The 20,250-nt window shown below is 37.9% G+C and overlaps 1 protein-coding gene across 1 annotated transcript in view; it reads right to left on the bottom strand.

The window, feature by feature from the left end:
• The window catches only part of LOC137974306 (twisted gastrulation protein homolog 1-like), a 20,592-nt gene extending 2,364 nt beyond the window's left edge, over window positions 1-18,228 (bottom strand). The window contains exons 1-2 of the mRNA XM_068821193.1: window positions 18,100-18,228; window positions 3,282-3,729 (exon numbers count right to left, since the gene is read on the bottom strand). Coding sequence (XP_068677294.1) covers window positions 3,282-3,723 — 442 coding nt within the window. The 5' untranslated portion in view covers window positions 3,724-3,729; window positions 18,100-18,228. The remainder of the gene's footprint in view (window positions 1-3,281; window positions 3,730-18,099) is intronic.
• Window positions 18,229-20,250: the final 2,022 nt, after the last annotated feature.

Here is a 20,250-nt window from a genome sequence, read left to right as displayed (position 1 = left end):
CCCAAAGCGGACGTTTCATAAAACAAAGGAGCGTATGCATAATGAAGTGGGGACCTGTGCGAAAATCTTGCCCGATCTTGTTACGTTTTTTCCACCGATTTAGTCTTTAGCCTATCGAAAAAAGGTTGAAATATATTCTATCGCCGCCTCAACTTGTTGAGAACCTGTTTGCTATTGGATGATTTCGCCTTAGGTCATTGAGTTAAAGCTGAATCGTTCCCTAGCGGTCTGTGATTCTTGAAACAAGCGGCTCACGGCACGACTCAGCTAGTACAAAGGGTGTCTTTCAATTAATCTCACCAAGAGAGGATAAAAAGGACCAGAGAATGAATCCCCTTACAGGCCCTATCCCGGTCGTAATCCCTCTAAAGTTATTTTTAGAAGATACCAATTTTCCCGTGGATAATTTGAGGACATGTGATTGCTATCACTCAACCCTCTTGGGAACACCGGATCTTGGAGTACATCTAAAAATAACTTTGGAGGAATTACGATGGGAATAGGGCCCACATGGGGATTAATTATCTGTCTTTTATCCTCTCTTGATCTCAAAAAATCTTTGCGTGTGAACCTCTTTTTACCTGAGGGGCAGAATAAGTTCAGGTTGACAACGAGACATAGTTTGACGCTACACTGGTTTGGAGAACTTTGTGAATGAACTTATAATGCAATGATTTGAAGTTACAGGGAACTAGAAATACGAAATTCACTTACTGCTAGTTTTAGTTTGTATTGGGGTTACAATAAACTTTACATACTGTTTTATTTCCTTAGTAATATTTGAAAAGGATTCCGTTGTTCTTGACCTTTCCAGTAAAGAGGCCCTGAACAGCTCGTGATCTGACTGACCGTCAATGATCGAACCAGCTGCAGTGAGTTTTGATTTTCAAATTCAGTGCTCGAAAGACCTTCCCTAAGCTTTTGAATCATACTCATAGAAAGATTACACTGCTTGACTTAGTTTGATGCTACTCTGGTTGGGGGAATTATGAATATAGCTTTAAAAATTACAATTCCAATTCTGGTCTTTAAATGTAACTGTTTAGGCAACATCATTAATAATTAATGTCTCAAAAGCCAAACTCTATTTCTGCTATATTTGACAGTCGAAAATACGCCCTAAGAATTGTTCAAATAGCTAAATTATATAGGATGTGTAACTTGGAACAAATCACACCAAACTAATACTATTTGCCCCTTTGAGTTGTAACTTTTTAGGCAACATCATTAATAATTGATGTATCAAAAGCCAAACTCTCTTTCTGCTGTATTTGACATAATAAGTCGAAAATACGCCCGATGAATTGTTGAAAATAGCTAAATTATACAGGATGCGTAACTTGGAACAAATCACACTTGCCCCTTTGCTTTTAAATTTTTGTTTAAACGGCATCGATCAGGATTTATTTCTGTGTGAAATTCATTTAACATACTATTTCCAACTGGAACAGATTATTTTTACACAGATAATGGCAAACACTTTAAGAATATATTTTGATCCAATCCTGTCTATTCTGGACTGAACTTTGCTAAAAATAAACCATACCAGTATACTGTGCGAAAAATTTTCATTGGTAGTTAGCAATTAAAGGTGGAACTATAATGATAGACTGCCTGATGTCACGCTATTTTTGATAGTAATTTTTCTTGCTTGGTCAACGCAAAAATGAGTTGGCAAATGAGAACCTGAGTTTTCTCTACGTTTTAAAAACAGATCTGTATATCAAACGAAAAACATTTACTTTGTCTTGCTTGCAATCTGTGTTAATTGCAGCAGTCTCAGTAATGGATCATTTATTAAGCCAGTCGACCATTGTGTTAACTGTCAAGTAACAATAATTTGTTTTCTCGTGATAAACTTGGAATCGCAGCTATTCCAACCCCAGGGCTGAGTGCAGCTTTCTCCCACTCAAAATACATCCGTTAGAGGAAATGCTTTGCTGGGATCGATGACTGAGGAGATGCAAAGCACAGTAACAAACACAATAACGAACTAAACCTAAAACTAGTCTGTCGATGTTAATGAAGAACTGAAATATTGTTGATCATCAGTGAACCCAATTAACTAAAATGTTGCATGCTTAAAGCTTTTATGCCCTATGCTGTGAAAAGCAACTGTTACGGGTAAATTGAATGAGTTTGTTAGTGCACTTCTGATTAGCATGAAATTCGAATAAAAGTTTATGCTCAATTTCAAATCATTTTGCACAAAAATTACCGCATGAATAAGCTTATTCACTGGGATCATATAATACTTAGGCTATTTTTGGAGGGTTACTGTTTTTCCATAGTTAGTACTATGGTTTTTCTAAATAAAAACTCAATGCCAGTGGCATATGTAATTGATTTCAAGATCGGGAAACTAAAATAAGAGAGGGAGATTTGATCACGCAAATTCAGAAATGCCGGCCTCGTTAACAAGATATTATCATTTCAACGCAGCGGAGCCCTGGCTTCCACTAACTGGTAAGATGGAAAATAAAATCGCTTCTGAGTACATATTTGGAGAACGTTAATACGAATATTCACAATCTCTTTAGCATCGTGTCTGGCGAAGTAGCTGAATATAGCTGAATCTTTATTCCTGATGTGCACCCTTGTTTTCCTAATACAATGTATCTAGTTTCTTTTGCGAGTTAGTGCATTTTTATAACTCAGCGGAAAGGTTATCTCTTTAGTACTCGATCAAAGTTCAGGTCATTAAGTTCTTTAAGCTCAGGGGATAAATGGAAACACGTACTTGACGCCTCCTCCATCGAAGCACAATTTTAGAAATTAACTCTTCAGACTAATCAAATATTTGTGTCTTCCGTTCTTCTCCTGAGAACGTTTATTCCATACCTTCGGTTTTTGAATGATAATTGTGAATGACCATCTCAGCTTGAGGCACTGCCAAGTTGTTAACTATAGGTTTTGACGAGTGAAAAAAAGACTAAACGGATTGAGATTCACCAATGCATTCAATCAGATTTTCACATTCTTAGAAATACGAACCACCGCGAAGAAATTGAATTGTACTTTGACATTTGAACCCATGATACAATTTTTAACAAAAAAAAGTGCCTCAGACATGCTTTTCGAATGTAGGATTTATACATGTATCATTACAGCAAGTTTGAGTAAATTTGTAGTGGTTTCCTTAGACAAAGTGAATCACATTACAGACTCGAAAACTCAATGTTAGCAGAACGTTTATCGATCAGTTTGTTGAACTATGAAATGCATAATTGCAATCAAACAAATGAGGTAAAAAAACAAGTATTCTAACGGTAATAACGTACCCTGATTTTCATGACCCCCTTTGCGTTGTCTGCTCATGAACATCACTGGCAAATTTGTATGACCAGTACTCATGGCCTCAAATAGTGTTGGCAAAGAATGGCTGGGCATGTCACCGAACTTGCTTGGTATTCCAACGCTATTTTCCGTGTCGTTAAGAGAAACTCGATTACAAAGGCCTACACAATCGCAGCATTTTCTCCAAAGACGCGCTCCAAGGCATCTGTAACAGTCTTCGCAGCAGCTGCATACTTCTCCTTCTTGAATGCTCGCTCCGCAACCACAATCTTTCATGATAATACAGAACGACACTCGTGCCGCACAAACTCTGCCTCTACAGTTCCTAAATGCTTTGTATCTGTGATTGCGGCGACCTGGTTCTCCGTCAGAGACGTTTGATAAGATTATCGCTACGAAAAGAACTTCTTTCACAGATAGGGTCATCGTGCTCTGGAAGAAATTACATGGTATCTGTTAGTTCTACTATTAGTTTCGACAGCAGCTCAGCCACCACCGAGAAAACGTAAAGAGCTCCAAGTGATGGTTTTGAGGAAGCTTTGACACCGGCTGAGTTGATCTATTTAAATAGAATATGTTAGTTTGTCAGCTTTTCAGTTATTTAGAGACGGCTTCGATACGGTAGCGTACTTACGAAATTTCCTCGACTCCTCGTGTGGAGTCTCTCTGGTTCAGTGTCGTTTTGAAGGAGTAAAAGCCGATAAACTGATTAACAATGCACCAATTGCTGTTACTAAAGAATAACTATGCTTTGATTACCTCTCCCTGATCCAACCCCTACTAATCGGTTAGGGTATGTTTGCAATAGGTGTGTTCCGTGTTGGACCGCCCCATTTGTGTAAGCCAATATTCCCGGACTGTGAAGTGTGAGTGCAGATTAACCCGCAAACTTTGTTTTGCGCCCCCCCTCAGAGTACTGTCGGCATTGAGGTTAGTTGTCTTTAAAGTGGATCGCAAGAAAAGACTGCTAATGAGCTTGAAAATTTTCTGCAGTCAACAGTGAGACATCTAACTTTAAGTATAATTTTGCCAGTATGGCCAATGAAGTGATGCGATGGTGATTATCAGGACGATGATAAAAAATAACGAAACCAACTGGAAGCTATATGATGTTTTTTATTCGCGGTCAAGAGGAGTTCAACCGTAGAAAGCAGTTGATACCGGCAAACTTTTAACTCTGTAATAGTGTGCACAGGGAGAAGATCAATTTTGAAAGTTTCTTTCTACATGAGAAAGATGCTTCGAATGAAAGGATTCGTTTAGATAAGCAACAGCTATAACGGCCGACGACGTTTACTATTATCATCTTAAAATTCAAGAGATAGCACTTCATTACTTTTTTTTATATTTTTTTAACGATATCTAATCAACAATTCCTGTTGATTTTGAAGTTCTATAGCTTTATCTGTGAATAATGTTACGCGGGCAGTTTAGGTTAAAGTTCTCGGCGGTCAAATTGTTGCTTTTTCAAACTGTGGCGGATCCAGTTTAAAGACTGAGCACACTTGTGGTTTGCTTCTCTGAGTGTGTCATATATTCCGCAAACGTCTATTATATTTGCATATTAAGTTCTTTTAACCCGGTTCACAGTTACATTTTCAAAATAGCTACAGTTATATTGTATTGACACGAATCGCATTTTTTTAAATTTCAATTTGAGCGTTTTCGTGGAAGTACTTTCAATTCACGCTGATTATCGGACGCGTTCTTGTAAATAATCCACTTATCTCTGAGAACGTCAAGAACATAAAAGTGAAATGGTTATCATGAACAACACTAACAGATCATAATTTTCTTATTGCCAAATACCAAATGTGTTGTTACCCAATCCTCTTCAGAATGGTCACTCATCATTTCGGAATTCGTTGTCAGACGTGCAGTCTACAAGTGACTCTCAGTATGCGAATATAATGTCTAGCTACAAGTATTTCTACGCTAAACCCTAGACAATCGCATATCAGTGGCCGGGTCAATTTTTCTTACGGCCAATACTTTACGTGAAACAATTGTTTAACTATTAAACTCTTTCCAAAAACAAATAACAGTTACATAGAAGAACGTCCGGACGTAATTACACAGCAAGTGATTGCGCCGTTTGCAAGGACAGTTTGTTTAAGGTCCGTCATTTTAGTTACGAGACGGTAAAAGTTCGATGTACGTGAACTTCGCAGCACGTGAAGAACGCGTGGCTGGAAAAACCGATTACTCGTTACTTGAAAAGCGTGTGAACAGAACGTGACGTGTTCAAATAGTCAGCGAATGGCAATCACGAAAAAAAGAAAAATAGGGGGTGCTTAATTATACACGGTGATTTCTTACAGCTTAATAAAGTGTGGGGACATTTATCAAACGTAAAAGTGCGAATAAACACAACGGACTTGAGACACCCAGCTGTAAAGAGGGAAACACTTGGCGATCTACATTGCACAAATTATGATCATAGCAGAAAATTAAACCCGGGACATCCGCACGCAAATTGCTTTATCCAATGGGCAACGCTGAGCCCTCCTCGTAGGTGAAAACACGATTAAATCTTTTTGATGAAATTGCTTCTTGAGAGCTTAGGGTAGCTATTCGGCCCAAACTGAGAGCGAATCACAATGAATGCTGATGTATTCGGGAGGTCTCGCAATTTTGCTAATTCTTAATACTCACCTGTACGTTGCCACCTGTTATGGGAAAAAATAAGACTAATTTTGATTCTTTATGTCTGAGACTTAAAACTTCACACAGTTCGTGCCACATTTTGTTTCCCGATGGTAGCAGGGACCACTGGGCTTTGCTCTCTTTCTCTGCTTGCTAATCATGAAATTCTGGCCATTTTACCAAATGAAGCAAAAAAAAAAAAAACTGGATTCTCCCACCGTGTCGTAGGGGACACCTATGAAACCCACGAAATTCTCCCGTGTCGGCTCAAATCCATGACGCTTTATTGTGAATATATTTATGGAGAACTCATCATTCGCGGGGCCGAAAAGGAGAACCTATGTGTACGACAGACAAAGGCCAATTTATTCTCAAATGCCGAGTGAAAGTTGGCCGAACGAAGAAATACGCAAAGAATCAGCAAACTGACCACTAGGTTGTAGATGATTCAGTGGAGAGCCGGATTGGAAGAATAGGACTGTGAAAGATAAGTGAACAATGCTCCTCAATAATTAGAAAAAGAAAACGCCGAGAAAAAAGGCGTATAAAAGTTCTGACGTGTCAGGTGGAGAGGCGTAGTAGAGTGATTAGAGCTTTGAATTTGCATGCGGTTACACTGGATTTAAATCCTGCGCTCCATCGGAGTCACAGTCTGAAATTGTTCACTTTCCGCTGAGGTCGTGAATTCAACTCTGCATCGTTTTGTAAATAACCATATTTTGGTTGCCTCGTGGTCTGTTTCGTTTGAATGATGTCTTTTGCGCTGGAGTGCCAGTGAAGTAGCTTGATAGTTATTAAAGTACGCTTTCACAAAATAAACGAAAAGTATATTTACATTTTGGTGTTTATGTTGCCATGATATTTTCTGTCGAGCGTGAGAGCAGACTTTCAGTTGGTTTTATTGATATGTCACATTTGGTCTTATTGCTGAATCCCGTTCGTGTTCAATACCCTTTTCCTAGGTGTTACGGTCCCGTTGCACTCCAGGACAAGCTGACTGAGTTCTACTCGGAACCTTATTAGACTTCCGTTCCATTAGATGATCTAATGAAAGAAGTGCAATAGGACTCATTGCTTCAGAAGACATGAGTAGAGCTTGCAATACCATTTCTTAAAGGGTGTTTCGGTTAAAGCTTTGGAGGGCTATTCACAGTGACGAATAATTGTGGCACATTTTGGTTTCTTTTTGAAAAAAATCGGTTTTCCCGAGGTATTTAAGAAAAACATAAAGAGGGTATCATTTTGTCTCTTTCTTGAAGGCTTCACTGAATAATTTTTAGAGATGTTTTTGTTTGTTTGCTTCATTGTACCCGACTGGAACGATTCGTGATTTCATCAATCTTGAATCCCGGGCTTGAATACGTCTGGAATCAAATAAGTGGGGCCAGCATTAACAAAAACTATAGCATAAAAAACGAAAAGATCTGAGAAGTAATTGTATCAGTGTCTTCCGCTTAAAAAAACCTGTTGAAAAGCGACATTGCAGGTACACTCCTGGACAAAACTGCTGCTACACTTTCCTGAGCTATTTTCTCTCGCAAAACACTCATGGAATTTGCCCTGTCACCAATCATTCATTGACAACGGTCCCCCATAATCTAGGGCGTGGCAGAGAGTCGCTTCTCGGAAAACCAATTAGGCTTCCTAAATTACTTTAATTTTCTCAAAAATGATTGTCAATAACTGTTTCTACTTTTTAAAAAAAAACTTGTAAAAGTAATATTGAACTTTTTCTTAAAAATGAAGAAAGACAAATTAAGAGAAAAACATGTTTAAACTAAGAAAATAAGCATTATTGAGCAAATCGCCTTTGTTTCAAAGTTGCAATGGTAAAGAACGATAGTTTCAATAACTTTACTTGTAATCATTTTACCCCTTCTTTAATTTAGTTAAATTACATTTCTTTCTTTTTAAGGGAAAAAATTCAAAAAATATACGTGCTTCTGATTCCAAAAATGATATGCTTTTTTAAGAGTACGAAAGTTCCCTCAATCCGGATATCTCTCCTTGGGAAAAACACTTGTCAATTAACAGCTCCTGCTCGTGAGATTGTACTTTTTTAGCTCTAATAACATACAAGTTTAAAAAGAATGATGTTTAGATGATTATCTTAAGATTGTGTCCTATCACCATATGACTTTCGCATATCTTGAGAAAGCGGGAACACTTTGAGGCTTGAATAGAGGTAACTATGAACCTCGAGCATTTTAAAACAACTAGCTGTAGTTCTATTTAATCCTTTGTGGATGAAAGTCAAAAATATTTTTGAGTGAATTTTTTAAAAGATCCAAGAGTAAAGTTTCTATGTCAAGTTCATAACGATCGCATACTTTAATCTCTTTAGAGTATTAGATAATTTTGGTGAGGGCAAATCTGATGGTGGCAGACGCGTGAATACGATTCTACTAGTTTTACAAATATCGTTGACTGGAGGGAATATTTTTCGTGTGAAAAATACACGTTTTCTTCAACTATGTCATATAATTTTGTTTCGATTCATTCCATTACCGAGAACAAATCTGATATTATGCGCCGGACTTACACCGAGGGTGATGCTGAGAAGTAACGAGTAAGAGATTGCTTTGCTTTGTCCCTTAGCTCTTTCAGATGACGAGTCGACGAAGGGTTAAAAAACAAACTGTGGCGTGTCAACACTGTTACCTCCTCAAAGGCGGGTCGTGTGAGGTATTGTCGGCAGAATAATCTGATTTCATTGTTCTCACGGAGAGGTATTTGTAAAGAACCTCCTTGATAAGCACTTGTTTGTCACTATTAAGAGAAGTTTTCAAATGAATGAAAATATTCGAATTTTGATCGTGCGATGAAGAGGTTTTTGCCGTTCATCGGGTGTCGTTTTTCTTCACCGTCCTTGCCTGTCTTTATGTCTTAAAAGCACTCTATTTAAACGGCATGTCAATCAAAATAACTAAAAATATTCCTTAGGAAAAATCCATTAGCCAAGAGTAACAATCAGGTATCAGGTTTGTCCCTATCAGCGTCAGAGAAGTGTTTATTTTAAACGTACCTGTAGACAATTTTTTATGCAAGGGCTAGCTGAACAAAGTGGAAGCGCCAGATCTTGGGAGATCTAACCAGCCAATGATCTGTAGATTTAAAACAAAATAATACTGCAAGGCTGTTTGTACGGCTGTGAGGATATATATTTTGCCAGGAGCCTGATGGGCTCCTGATTTTTTTGATTTTTAAATGATTTTTGATTATGATTTTTGACTTTAAATCATATCACTCATAGAAGAAGTCAGGCTGTGCCTGACGAAATATTGGTAAATCAAAAAATGTATATATCCTTACAGCCGTACAACCAGCCTTGCAGTATTATTTTGTTTTATTTTTAAACTAAGTATGGCGGGAAAATAAGCAATAGAGCAAATCGGCTAACTCAATGTTATACCCAATTCAAATCTTTCGGGCTTAAGATTATTTGTGTATTGTATTTGCATTATTGTAGCATTCACTGATATGGAAATATCTGGAACAAAACGTTTTATTCCCATAGGGTTTCTATGGGGAACAACATTTGGGTAGACTTTCACATACCGGACTAAAATGGCGGATGACAAAAGAATCATTGTTATTTCGATTAGGCCTTGCTAATTAGGGATTGTTATCTTCGCTTTGTTCTTTTGTTTTATGGACATTAATTATTTCGGAGAGCAGCCCAACACTGAGTTAGCCGGGGGATAGCTATTCTTAGAGTTATTTTCATAAGTTATGTCGTAGAGTTAGAGATTAAGTTTCCAAAATTTTGGAAGCCAACGTTCATAAAAGCTGACCTTAGGCCTAAAAGCTTTTTTTTTAGGCCTAATTAAGCCTATGGTTAGCTTTTATGCATGTTTAGGATACTTTTTGTATTTCTGTATTTCTGAATTAAGGATTCCAAAATCTTGAATTCAGGATTTTGGAAACTTAACCCTAGCTCTGATGTCACAACTCTGTGAAAATAACTATATTGCTAATCAACCTCAGTTAGCTGATTTGATCTATTGGTTATTTTCCTGCAAAACTTGGTTTAAAAATAGACTTTTTTCTAACGCTGATGGGGACTGGGCCAATTTGGGTGAAGGTCACTCTTGGATGATGGCCTATTGTCCTTACACCGTGTCCCTAATTAAGTGGTTCGTAACAGCTTTTTCTTTTTCCTGTTCAGTACATTCAGAACAAATCAATTGAAGCTGGACTTAGCAGATGATTATCATACTTGACCTCGAGATTAAGGTGAAAATAATTTTTCACGCAGTTATTTTTATTGTGTTGTTATGGAAACGGTATAGCGCTAGTAGACAAATGGTGAAATCGTTGAGAAAAGGGGAAAAATTCAAGGGGTTCGATTTCAACATTCGAGAGAAAGTCTCTTCCCATCGATTCGCTTTGATATACCCCGCTTTCGTATATTAAAACCTCGAAGTCAGCTTCGAAACTACCGATAGTTTTCAATAATTCAGTTTTCCTCTTTTCAATGTTTACATTAGATATGTGGGAAATTAACAGTTTCAAAGCCAACAAAAACTGATTTTAACCACAAGAATTCCTGGCTGCAATTAAAAAGTTTCAAAGAACCGAAACGTTTCAAAACAATTTTTTTCTTTTTCCTTTTGACACTCCTTATATTGGGTGCGCTGTGGCTAACTCACATCTTGCGGGCTTATCAGTACAAGTATAAAAAACATGGACCAGCCCTGTATATAGACCCGGTCAATGGACCACCCCTGTGTCCACAATTATGTCGTTCCTAGGGCTTTCTCCGCCAACAGTTAGGCGTGCAAATGCCCTGGAAGATAGATTTGCATTTGTTGAAATTGTAGACGAAACTGCTGCCAATTTAAAACTTTTATTTCCTACGGCCGAGATTCTCTGAATATAGAGAAATGAACAAAAAACTTAAAGGGCTCAGGTATTTTTCGAAGTCCTATTTCCGTCGTATAAAATGTGGCACATCAATTTTCAAATAAGGAAAGGAAAGCTACATACAGTAATTTTCATGAGACCCGCTTTAACTGGAGTTACCTAGCGGCCTAGCCATTCTGCGTGCGTAATGTTTATGTTGTTTTGTTTATCGAATTTTGAGTGAAATGTGTTTGATTCGTGCTGTAAAATCCAACCTAACGTTCGGGATCTCGACCGGGATCTCGACTAGGTATGTATGACACAAATCAAGTGTGGCCTTACGCCACTGTAAATATGATCGATGGGGTATTAAGAACCTCTCGACTAGAACGTACAGCTGCTGTAATAAAATCGAAAGAAACTCGAAGTGAATCAGTGCAGAACATGATGTGTAAGTGGTCAAAATATAACTGATCCAACCAGAAATTATAATTTGAGACTAAAAACCCACAAATGAACTTTCGAACTGATTTAGCTCCTCGGGTCCGTTGTGCCAGAAACTAGTCGTGTGCCTTCCATCGCTTCCATCCTTGGTTGCGGTGCTGCATTGTCGTTATTCATTGCAGATGTTCTTGATGATGTTCAATCAGGTCTCTATGTTTCCGCTCTCACCTGCACTTTGCGCCATATTCATCCACTTCTCCAACCAAACACTCGTATCAGAGTTAACTGAATAGAGTGTAATGTGAAGTGCTAGATTTTGTTTTTTTGATTTTGTTACGTTTGTATAGACGTAACCTTTCCAAACACTCGTATCAGTTTGCTTTGTACTCAGTGAACCTCGACTTCAATGTTGCTGGACTTCTCTTTGATCTTGCTCTTCACTTCAGTCAGATCACAGTCTCTTCATTCTTGAGGGATATTTGTTGTTAATATAAGACATGGTATGTACATCACTTCGCATTGAATATTAAATATTGTTGGAAATACGGTTACCATTGGTTTTCTTTATTAAAAGCCAAAACAAGATAAGATACAAATACTGCAGGGGTAAACATTTCACGCATTTTATGTTAGAGCGCAAATATACCTGCTCATCAAGCTCCTGCTAAAACCTCTTGCTGCTTCAGTTGAAAGGGAGATTTACCTCATGTTGACAGTTCCGTTTGCCTCAAGTGTCTTACTGAGAGACTTCCTCAAATCAGTTAATTAATGCCTTATCAGTTGTGAGTGTTCAGACATTGATTAAACTCATATTCCTTGTCTTACTTGTTCTCCAATCTAATATTGGTGGCAGTGTAAACTGCCTCTTTATGTCTGAGACTGAGTAGATCACTAAATTTTTGGTATCTTTTTCACCAAGATTGCACTTGAAAGAGCAGTCAGCAAATTAAGTTCGACATTAACGAAATGAATATGAAGAAATTAGAGGTGTGTGCTTTTTGTTTTATCACATACGGGGCAAAATTACGGTATGCTGGTTTGAAGCGCTATTTCTGTTGACAGCAACGATTTATCGAATTAAACTTTATTGGTTCCACCAAATCAACTTAAATTACAAGAAATCTGAGGCACCTGGAGAAAAGCCTCTTAATAGAGTAAGCCCCAAAAACGAGAATTAACTAATGTCGCATGCTGACGAGTCCTACAGACGAACCCAGAGCATGTGGAAGGAACGACGAACACTCATCCTATTGTGGAAATCTGCGAACCATCGAAAAGTTCGTGTTTCATGAATAGGCAGCGGAAGCACTACTGCATGATGTCTCTTGAGTAACTTTCGATGGAAATGCACTTAATTGATCTAATTTTTTCACTATTTTAAGAAAAATCCTGCAAAGAAAAGTTATTTGTGGTGAATGATCAGGAAGTTACTTTACTGAAATTTAAACTTGAGGAGTCTTCTTTCGGAAGTTCTAATTAAATTCACTTGACCTCTACTTGATTTCACGTGACGTATTAGGTCTACATCTAGACTGCATCTCACCCGAATCATTCTTGAAATCAAACACGAGTTGAAAGTTAACAAGGAAAGGCTAAAAGTATTCAAAGCACAAAGTATGAAGCATAAGGGTTCATGAAAGTAACTATTTAGATAACGACAGTGAGAACAGTATTATATAAAAACCTTGACTTAATGTAGGCACCCAGCTGTCCACATCAGGAACTCATCAAGGGGACCCTCTATGTTCATTAATTTCTTGAGTCAACCGTTTCCCGAGTAAAATTTTTTTAGGAACAGGTTTTTCCCTCCAAAACTATCATATTTTCTTTCACGCTGAGACAGCTCCTTTTTGATTAGCTTCTCGCAGAACCTCCCAAGGGAGGCCGCGTTCTGCAAATAAATCTACTTGGGAAACGGTTGACTCCTAAGCAAAGTATGGGATATAGCAGTTCCCTCTTATAGGATCCCTTTGGTCATATCCCAGGCCTGGTGGAGTTCTATTCGGGAGCACTGTCTATACTGAGACAAATCAGTTGGTGGCCAAAGTGAGATTTGAATACGGAGCATCCTTATGCAAAATTACCACCGGTACACTTCACCTCCTTTATCCCAGAGAGTAACATTTAGTTTTCTCAGGTTCATGTTAGCTCTTACTACATGGACTTTACGAGCAAATGATTATCATCATGATGAGATCCCGCTTGAAATCTGAGGAATCTGTCATGATTTAGCATCTCCTGTGAGGGATTATATTTGCAGACAGAAGGGACTTTCTGTTAAAAAATCAACTAGTGTATTGCTTCGCTTTACATCACTAAAATTAACAGTGGTTATGATTATCATGGTAGTGACGAGATTTCTAATATCGATCGATCGATCGTTTTCTTTAATGTTGTGACAAGTCGTAGCTATGATCCATTGCATTTTGGCCTTTCGACATTTGGCGTACATAAGGTATTGCTCCAAAAAATGGATTTTCTGCAAATTAGAGCCAGCTGAGGAAGAGCTGAATGAATGGCGTGGCGGGAAAACGCGGTTTCATTTTCTTCTCATTTGAGATGGAAGAAAGTAAGTGTTTAAATGCTAACCATCACGGTTAAAAAATAAGTTCAGTTTTTGGTACTGTTTTTCAAACTTATCTGGAATATTAGCAATTCCTTCGGTCATTTTGTCACTATCGTGATCATCATCAGCTGGCACATCAGCCAGCTCGAGGCGACAGCATATTCTTTAGAAGCAGACATCATTCTTAGTTGAAGTATATCCATAACGTGTTTCAGAAAAGCTAAGCCTTTCCCCCTTCAAAAAAACGAAGGTCTACAAATCAATATACTTTAAGGTACGTTCACTACAAGGAAAATAACAAGGAAAAAGGAGAAATAAATGAATGAGATTTTTAACATGCTTTGATAAGTTTCACAAGGCTGGTAAAGCACTGTTAGCCCAGGAAACTAGGGTATTTTAAGCGATCAAATCGGAAGTTAAGTACTACGACCAACTTGAGTATCTAGCAGAAGAACACAGCGTTGTAAAATTTCAAGCCTGGGCAATAGCTTTTCAGTAGCGCTTCTTCAGAGTAACAAAGCTTTATGCAGCGTACAAACCTAATTGATAGCCATATTTTTAATTGCCATGGCCTACTTCTTCACTGGCATTCATGCATTCATTGATAGCTAATGCATTCAGACGTTGTGCGACACGGCACTCATAAGAAATATGCTGCCTTTTTCACATTTGAAGGCTCTCGTTGTTAAATGTGGAAGTAAGTCTCTATCCCTTCCTACATGTGGAGAGTAGAATTTACTGACCCAAGGGTTTCTTGCGCCTGATTATGACGACGACATAGGCTTTGTGATGTTCAATATTATTCTCGTTTGTATTTCAAAAGGGAAAAGAACTTTAGTTATTTGGGCATGCTATCAAGTCCTGAGCTTAAAAGCATCATGTTTTATATCCACTTTGACATTATTTTGAATTAGGTATTTCTTAATATAACCAACTTTGAATTAAAATTGCTCAAGTGGGTGATGCGAAAACTCAAACGATCACTCGGCTCTTCCTTCGCTTGAAATAAAGAGTCACCAAGCGTGTACTATAAACTCCTTGATACTCCAATATTCATCAACATCGATCGTAAAATTGAATACATGTTTATTTGCGCACAAAATCATTTCATTCAACAAGTCTTCTGGTATTGCTGTTCATAGTTATAATCATTTCCGTCATCGACCAAAAGCAAGGGCCAACACTGTTGTGTTCATTGCATTGTGATCACTTTTGCATGTACGGCTTCAAAATTGTGGGTAACTTCCTACAAATTTATTAAGGACTTCAAGAAGCAATCATGATATAATAACGCTCACCCTCTTCAGATTAGTCATCGTCTTTACCTTTGTTGATTGCAGTAACTTGGAACAATCTATCTGGGTAGGGTTCACTGTGTTATAGCTCTACTACAATGTAATGTACCCCCGTTTGGTTTCTGTAACCCCATGGTCATTCTACGTATTAGTTTACTGTAAATGATTATATTTGTATATAGTTATTTTTTTCTCCTTAACTTAATTGTACATAAGCAGCAGCCACTCCGAAAGCTACGCTACTTTGGCTCCTCCGCACTCATCTTCTACTGAGTTATTTAATGAAGTAAGTTCTCTTAATATGTGAAGAGTTTTCCCCATCTTTGCTCCCGAAACCGAATCAGTGTGAATACATGATTTAATTTGGTGTAGTAAACGCTTCAGTGTCGTGTCAAATTCAGCTAGAAGTTTCAAAGAACTAATGCTACTTCGTTCCTTTTTGTCACCTAAAAGAAACGCAAGCCCACGTCAAGTATGAAATGGAAACTACATCAAGCACTTTTTCGATTTTGCTCTGTAAATGAGGGTAAGCCGTTAGAAAAGAAACACAGTGCGTTTATCAGGACAAGCAGCTCAAGGTATGCATGAGTCTTTTTTGAGAATATTCCAAGTATTTAAATCATTGTGCCTTTGGATGTGAAGTTTTTCCACTTACCTCATGGCGACCAAAGGTGGAGTAGAGCTTTCATTAATGATATTTGAAACGAGAGGGAGAATGGCCCTAATAATGGATTGACACTATAAATAATACCAGCCACGGATTTGCTTCAATTGTTGCCTGAGCTGATCATGCAAGAGGCTTGTAATTAGAACTAGGCTGTAAACACATTAAATCGCATTATTTAAAAAATTAGTTCTTTGATCATTTCGGCACCTTGCGGCAATCGCGTGCCATGTAGAAGTTTTTATTTTATGCTCTAAAATATTTGGAATATCGGGTTAATCGGTAGAGCTTCTTTCCGGGGACTTATTGCTGCGGTAAGGAATCCGCATTTCCTCTGTTTGGGAGGACGAGGACGTACTTAAAATTGTCTGACAATTCTCACCTTCTTCGATAATGAAAATGGATTTTTCTTTTTATTTTTACAATGCAGACGAGGTGATCGGTTTTTGTTGTAGCATTTATCAAGACCATCGTCACGCGTTAAGGTGGAAATGTTAAAAGAAAAGTTGTTTTACGCGAGCTTGTGCGATCGCGTGCTGTTCATACCAGATTACCAGGTGATTCTAGAGTGGTCAGATCCGGGCCTCACCAAATGTTTACTCATTCTTTTGCTTTGCCTCTTTAAGAGCCATTTTGGACTCTAAAACAAACCAACAGAGTATTGTTATACGATAAATATTTACTCGAATTTTTTTCAACTAGGACGTCTTTGTACTCAGTTAACTTTTTATTGTAAATTATATTTTCTGTCAACTAGAATAACATCTTCAACAGTAAGTTAGTTGTTAATTTCCTAAACTTAGTTCCTTGTATGGAAAAATTGTTAAATTGAAGCCAAGTAAATAAACTTTCTCTGAGATTTATGAATACTTTATTTCTTAATCCCGTCGGGCTAAAATCTGTTGTCCTCAAAGTGAATTCGCAAGAGCAGGTTTTGGCACGTACGGTATACGCTTTAGTAAAGTCAGGCGAAATACAAAAAAAAAACACAAAACACTTATGTTCTGGAAGGCAACCTCAAAGCTTAAGTTTGCTCATTCTCCTTGTACTTTCAAACCTGGACTCCAGGTTTAGATGAGAACATGCAAGAGTGAGCGATGCCGTTAAGGCAATTGAAGCTTCAGCGGTCAAAGAGAACTTTGTCTCAGTTTTCACGTGACGTCACTGCCGCCATGTTGGAGCCCCTAAACAAAGAAACGGCGGCCAAGTTGGAACCCCGCCCAAATCCTCCGGATAATTATGCAAACGTTTTCATTTGTTTTCGTTGAAAAACATGGCTGTTGATCACGTGAGTGAAGATTAGTTCCATCTTGAAACAGGGCCACAACGCGCTGTTAGCTACTTCCATGCAAGTTGTTTTCGCCGACAAATTTTCCGTAAACTATTGTTTTCAAATGCGCTTGGGAATTGCTCACGATAGTTTATGCAAACTTTGTGGCGAAAACAAAATGCATTGCAAGTTATATGCCGTCAGCTTGCCCGAATAAGATCATATTCATTTCTGAACTTCACTTACCGTCGCACGAGCACGCATACTCATTACGCATTCAATTCTACCCAGTACCATTTTTAAGTCTTAAGTATTCAGTGCAGTTTGTACGCTGCATCTAATCTTTGAACTCTTAATATAAGTACCATCCATCCAAGAAAGAAAACAAAGCCATATTCGATCGAGTCCGAAAGAGTCAGCTACAGCTGATTAAACTTGGTACACTCAAGACGGGAAAGATGTTGAAGAGCTCGAGGTCAAAGAACCATATCTGAAAGACCCTACGAAAGGCAGTCAATATTAGGCTGCAAATTGCTAGCTTTAAACCAGGCAATTCATTTAGCAAAATGGAGGAACTTGTTCCTCGTCTATCGATATAGCAAAATGCCGCTAACAGGATCTGATGCATGGCCAAAGTACTACAAATATCGTTTTACTACAGTGGCGAACTTTATGCTTAATTCAGTCGTGCCATCTTGTAATAATGTTACAAAATAATCCAAAATACATTTTTTAAAAAAATATGAATTAAGTTCGGCACCACGATAGTAAGCCGTTTGAAACAAAGTCGAGATACTGACGCGAGGCAGGAAAGAGTCTTAATTCAACATGGCGAATTGAATTGTTCAAACTCACTTCTTGTATTTAGTTCGGCGCGACATAAGTGCGATACTACTTGAGACAGGTCTGGCATGTCGGTTCCAGCTATACAGTTGCCGCCTAAAAATATTCGAAGAATGTTTATCGAAGAGAACGGGCAAAAACAGGATAACAGCTTGCTAAGTGAAAATCGGCAAAAGTGCATTAAGACTCAGTGGATTATCAATATGTAAAGAACCATTCACACACATACCGCTAAAAATAGAGCATAACACTTGAATATGAAATCTTGAACTAGGTTTCTTTCGTTTGATTCTTTACTGTCCCCATCTGTAAAGAAACCTCTGGGAGAATCGCTTGCACTGCTCTCTTCGGGAATTGCGTTACCGCCTTGATCTATATACCAGCAATCAATGCCCCGACACTCCGAAGAACTGAGATTTTCTGAGAGTATGCTTTATAACAAGCCGCATTCCAGAGGTGTGTAATCTTCTTATACCACTTTGCAATCTATTTATTTTGCTTACTGCAACCAAAGTCCTTATTTTAAAGTTTACAAGCAGTAAATATTGCTAAATGGCTTGACCCGGGTTGCTCGAAGCAAGGTTAGTGCTAACCGGCGTTAAATCATGAAAACCAAAAGGTTTTTATACCTCTTAACCAACTGTTAGCGCTAACCAGGCTTCCCGGCCCCTGATTGTCATGTATTAACCTTTAGGCTCTTATCAGAAAAACTGAAACTCGGACCGGCGGATTAAAAGTTTGGGCGTCCCAGCTTTCTCTTTTATTCTATGTGGGAAATCGTCTCTTAGAGAGTAATAAACAATTAATGATCAACAATGATATGTTTGTTTAGATTGAAGATCAACGTTGTTGTGAACTAAAGCAAAGCCAAATTTTTTGGCGTTCTGAGATATGTATCCTCCACCATTTGCTTCAAGACTCAGATTCGGTCTAAAACACATAGTTCGATTGAATCTTCATTATTCAGTATTTGCACGGTATTTTTTTAGGAGCCCGTAGCTCGAAAAAGCCCCTGCTTTTCTCTGTAGGCTTGTTTGCCATATGAATCTGTATTTCCGTTTGGTTTTTTATTCTTCTTTAATTTTGTAATCCTAATTCTTTTATCGTACGCTGTTGATGAGGTGAAGCAAAAATGGCAAAACGTAATCTGAACTAACCAACCACTATTCAAGATTCTTATGTGATGTATTAAGTACATTTTAAATTCTAAAATGTTGAAAAAAAATTTATTCCATAAATTTTCAGTTTAAAATCCATCCAGCTAGGGGTCAGCCTACCTATCAAAGTTAACAAATTTCAAATCAAATAAAGTAAACAAACAATTAAAATTATTCCTAGGAAAACTAAATTGAACTAGCGACTTCATATGACATTTCATTCACTTAAAGGGAGCTAATGGCTTTGCAATTAGTTTCGCTCATTTATTGGTTTAGCCGCTACATTGTTTGTTTTCAAAAGCTTTAATGCTATGATTATCGAGGCAATTGACCTCGCCTGGTGCGTTAATCTAACTTACATCCTTGGAAGGATGTGATAGGTGTTATCGAGCTCAGAATACGCTACCGTCGTGAAAAGGAAAAAAAAAGGAACATTACGAGCTCAGAATAACTCCAACATAGCCTGAGTTACAAAGATTCGCTCTCCCAAACGACTACAATGAGAGCAGTAGAAGCGCTGAATTGAATAACTACCTCACGACTAACGAGATTTAACCACCTATTAATGATAATCAGGATTTTTAATATCTGTCTCGTGATCAACTTTACGCTATCGTGAAACACTACGGTTTACATCAAAAAGCGGTGGCGGACGGTTTTTTATGTTCTAAAAAGTCATGACCGCCTTCGCGGAAGAAATAAACGCAAAAATTAAGGTTCTTACGAATCCCAATTTTAAAAGTCCTGTCGCTCTAAAGGAAGAAATAAATCCAACATGGCGGCTGAATTCTTTCACCACAAGCAATGATGACAGCCATGAAAATAGAGAAAATTCAGTATGAGTATACTTTGAGTTCCTTGCTTAGCTGGGTTTGAAGATGATAGATAGATATGGAAACTTCGATTATAGAGTCTTGACTTACTCTCAGTTTCGTGAATTTGAACAGATCATCCGTAGCAATACGTCGTTTTGATCTTCACCATACAGAGCGTTTCTGTCCTGTTCATCGAAGGCTGACTCTCAAATTAACAAGACAGAAATATCCATATTCAATATTCCTTTGTCGTGTTAAGGAAAAGAAGCAAGGGCCGGCTGGAAAACAAAAGTCTTCTTTAAATGAAAATCATGATGCTTTGCGGATGTATATTGTATATCAGTGCGCTGCATGAACTTTCTACGTTGTTCAAAATTTACTGTATGGTATACTTCAATTTACACGTTT

The sequence above is a fragment of the Montipora foliosa genome, chromosome 1 (genome assembly GCF_036669935.1).
Source record: "Montipora foliosa isolate CH-2021 chromosome 1, ASM3666993v2, whole genome shotgun sequence".
Taxonomy (NCBI): domain Eukaryota; kingdom Metazoa; phylum Cnidaria; class Anthozoa; order Scleractinia; family Acroporidae; genus Montipora; species Montipora foliosa.
The sequence above is the reverse complement of the archived record's forward strand: the minus strand, read 5'-3'. Positions and strand labels throughout refer to the sequence as shown.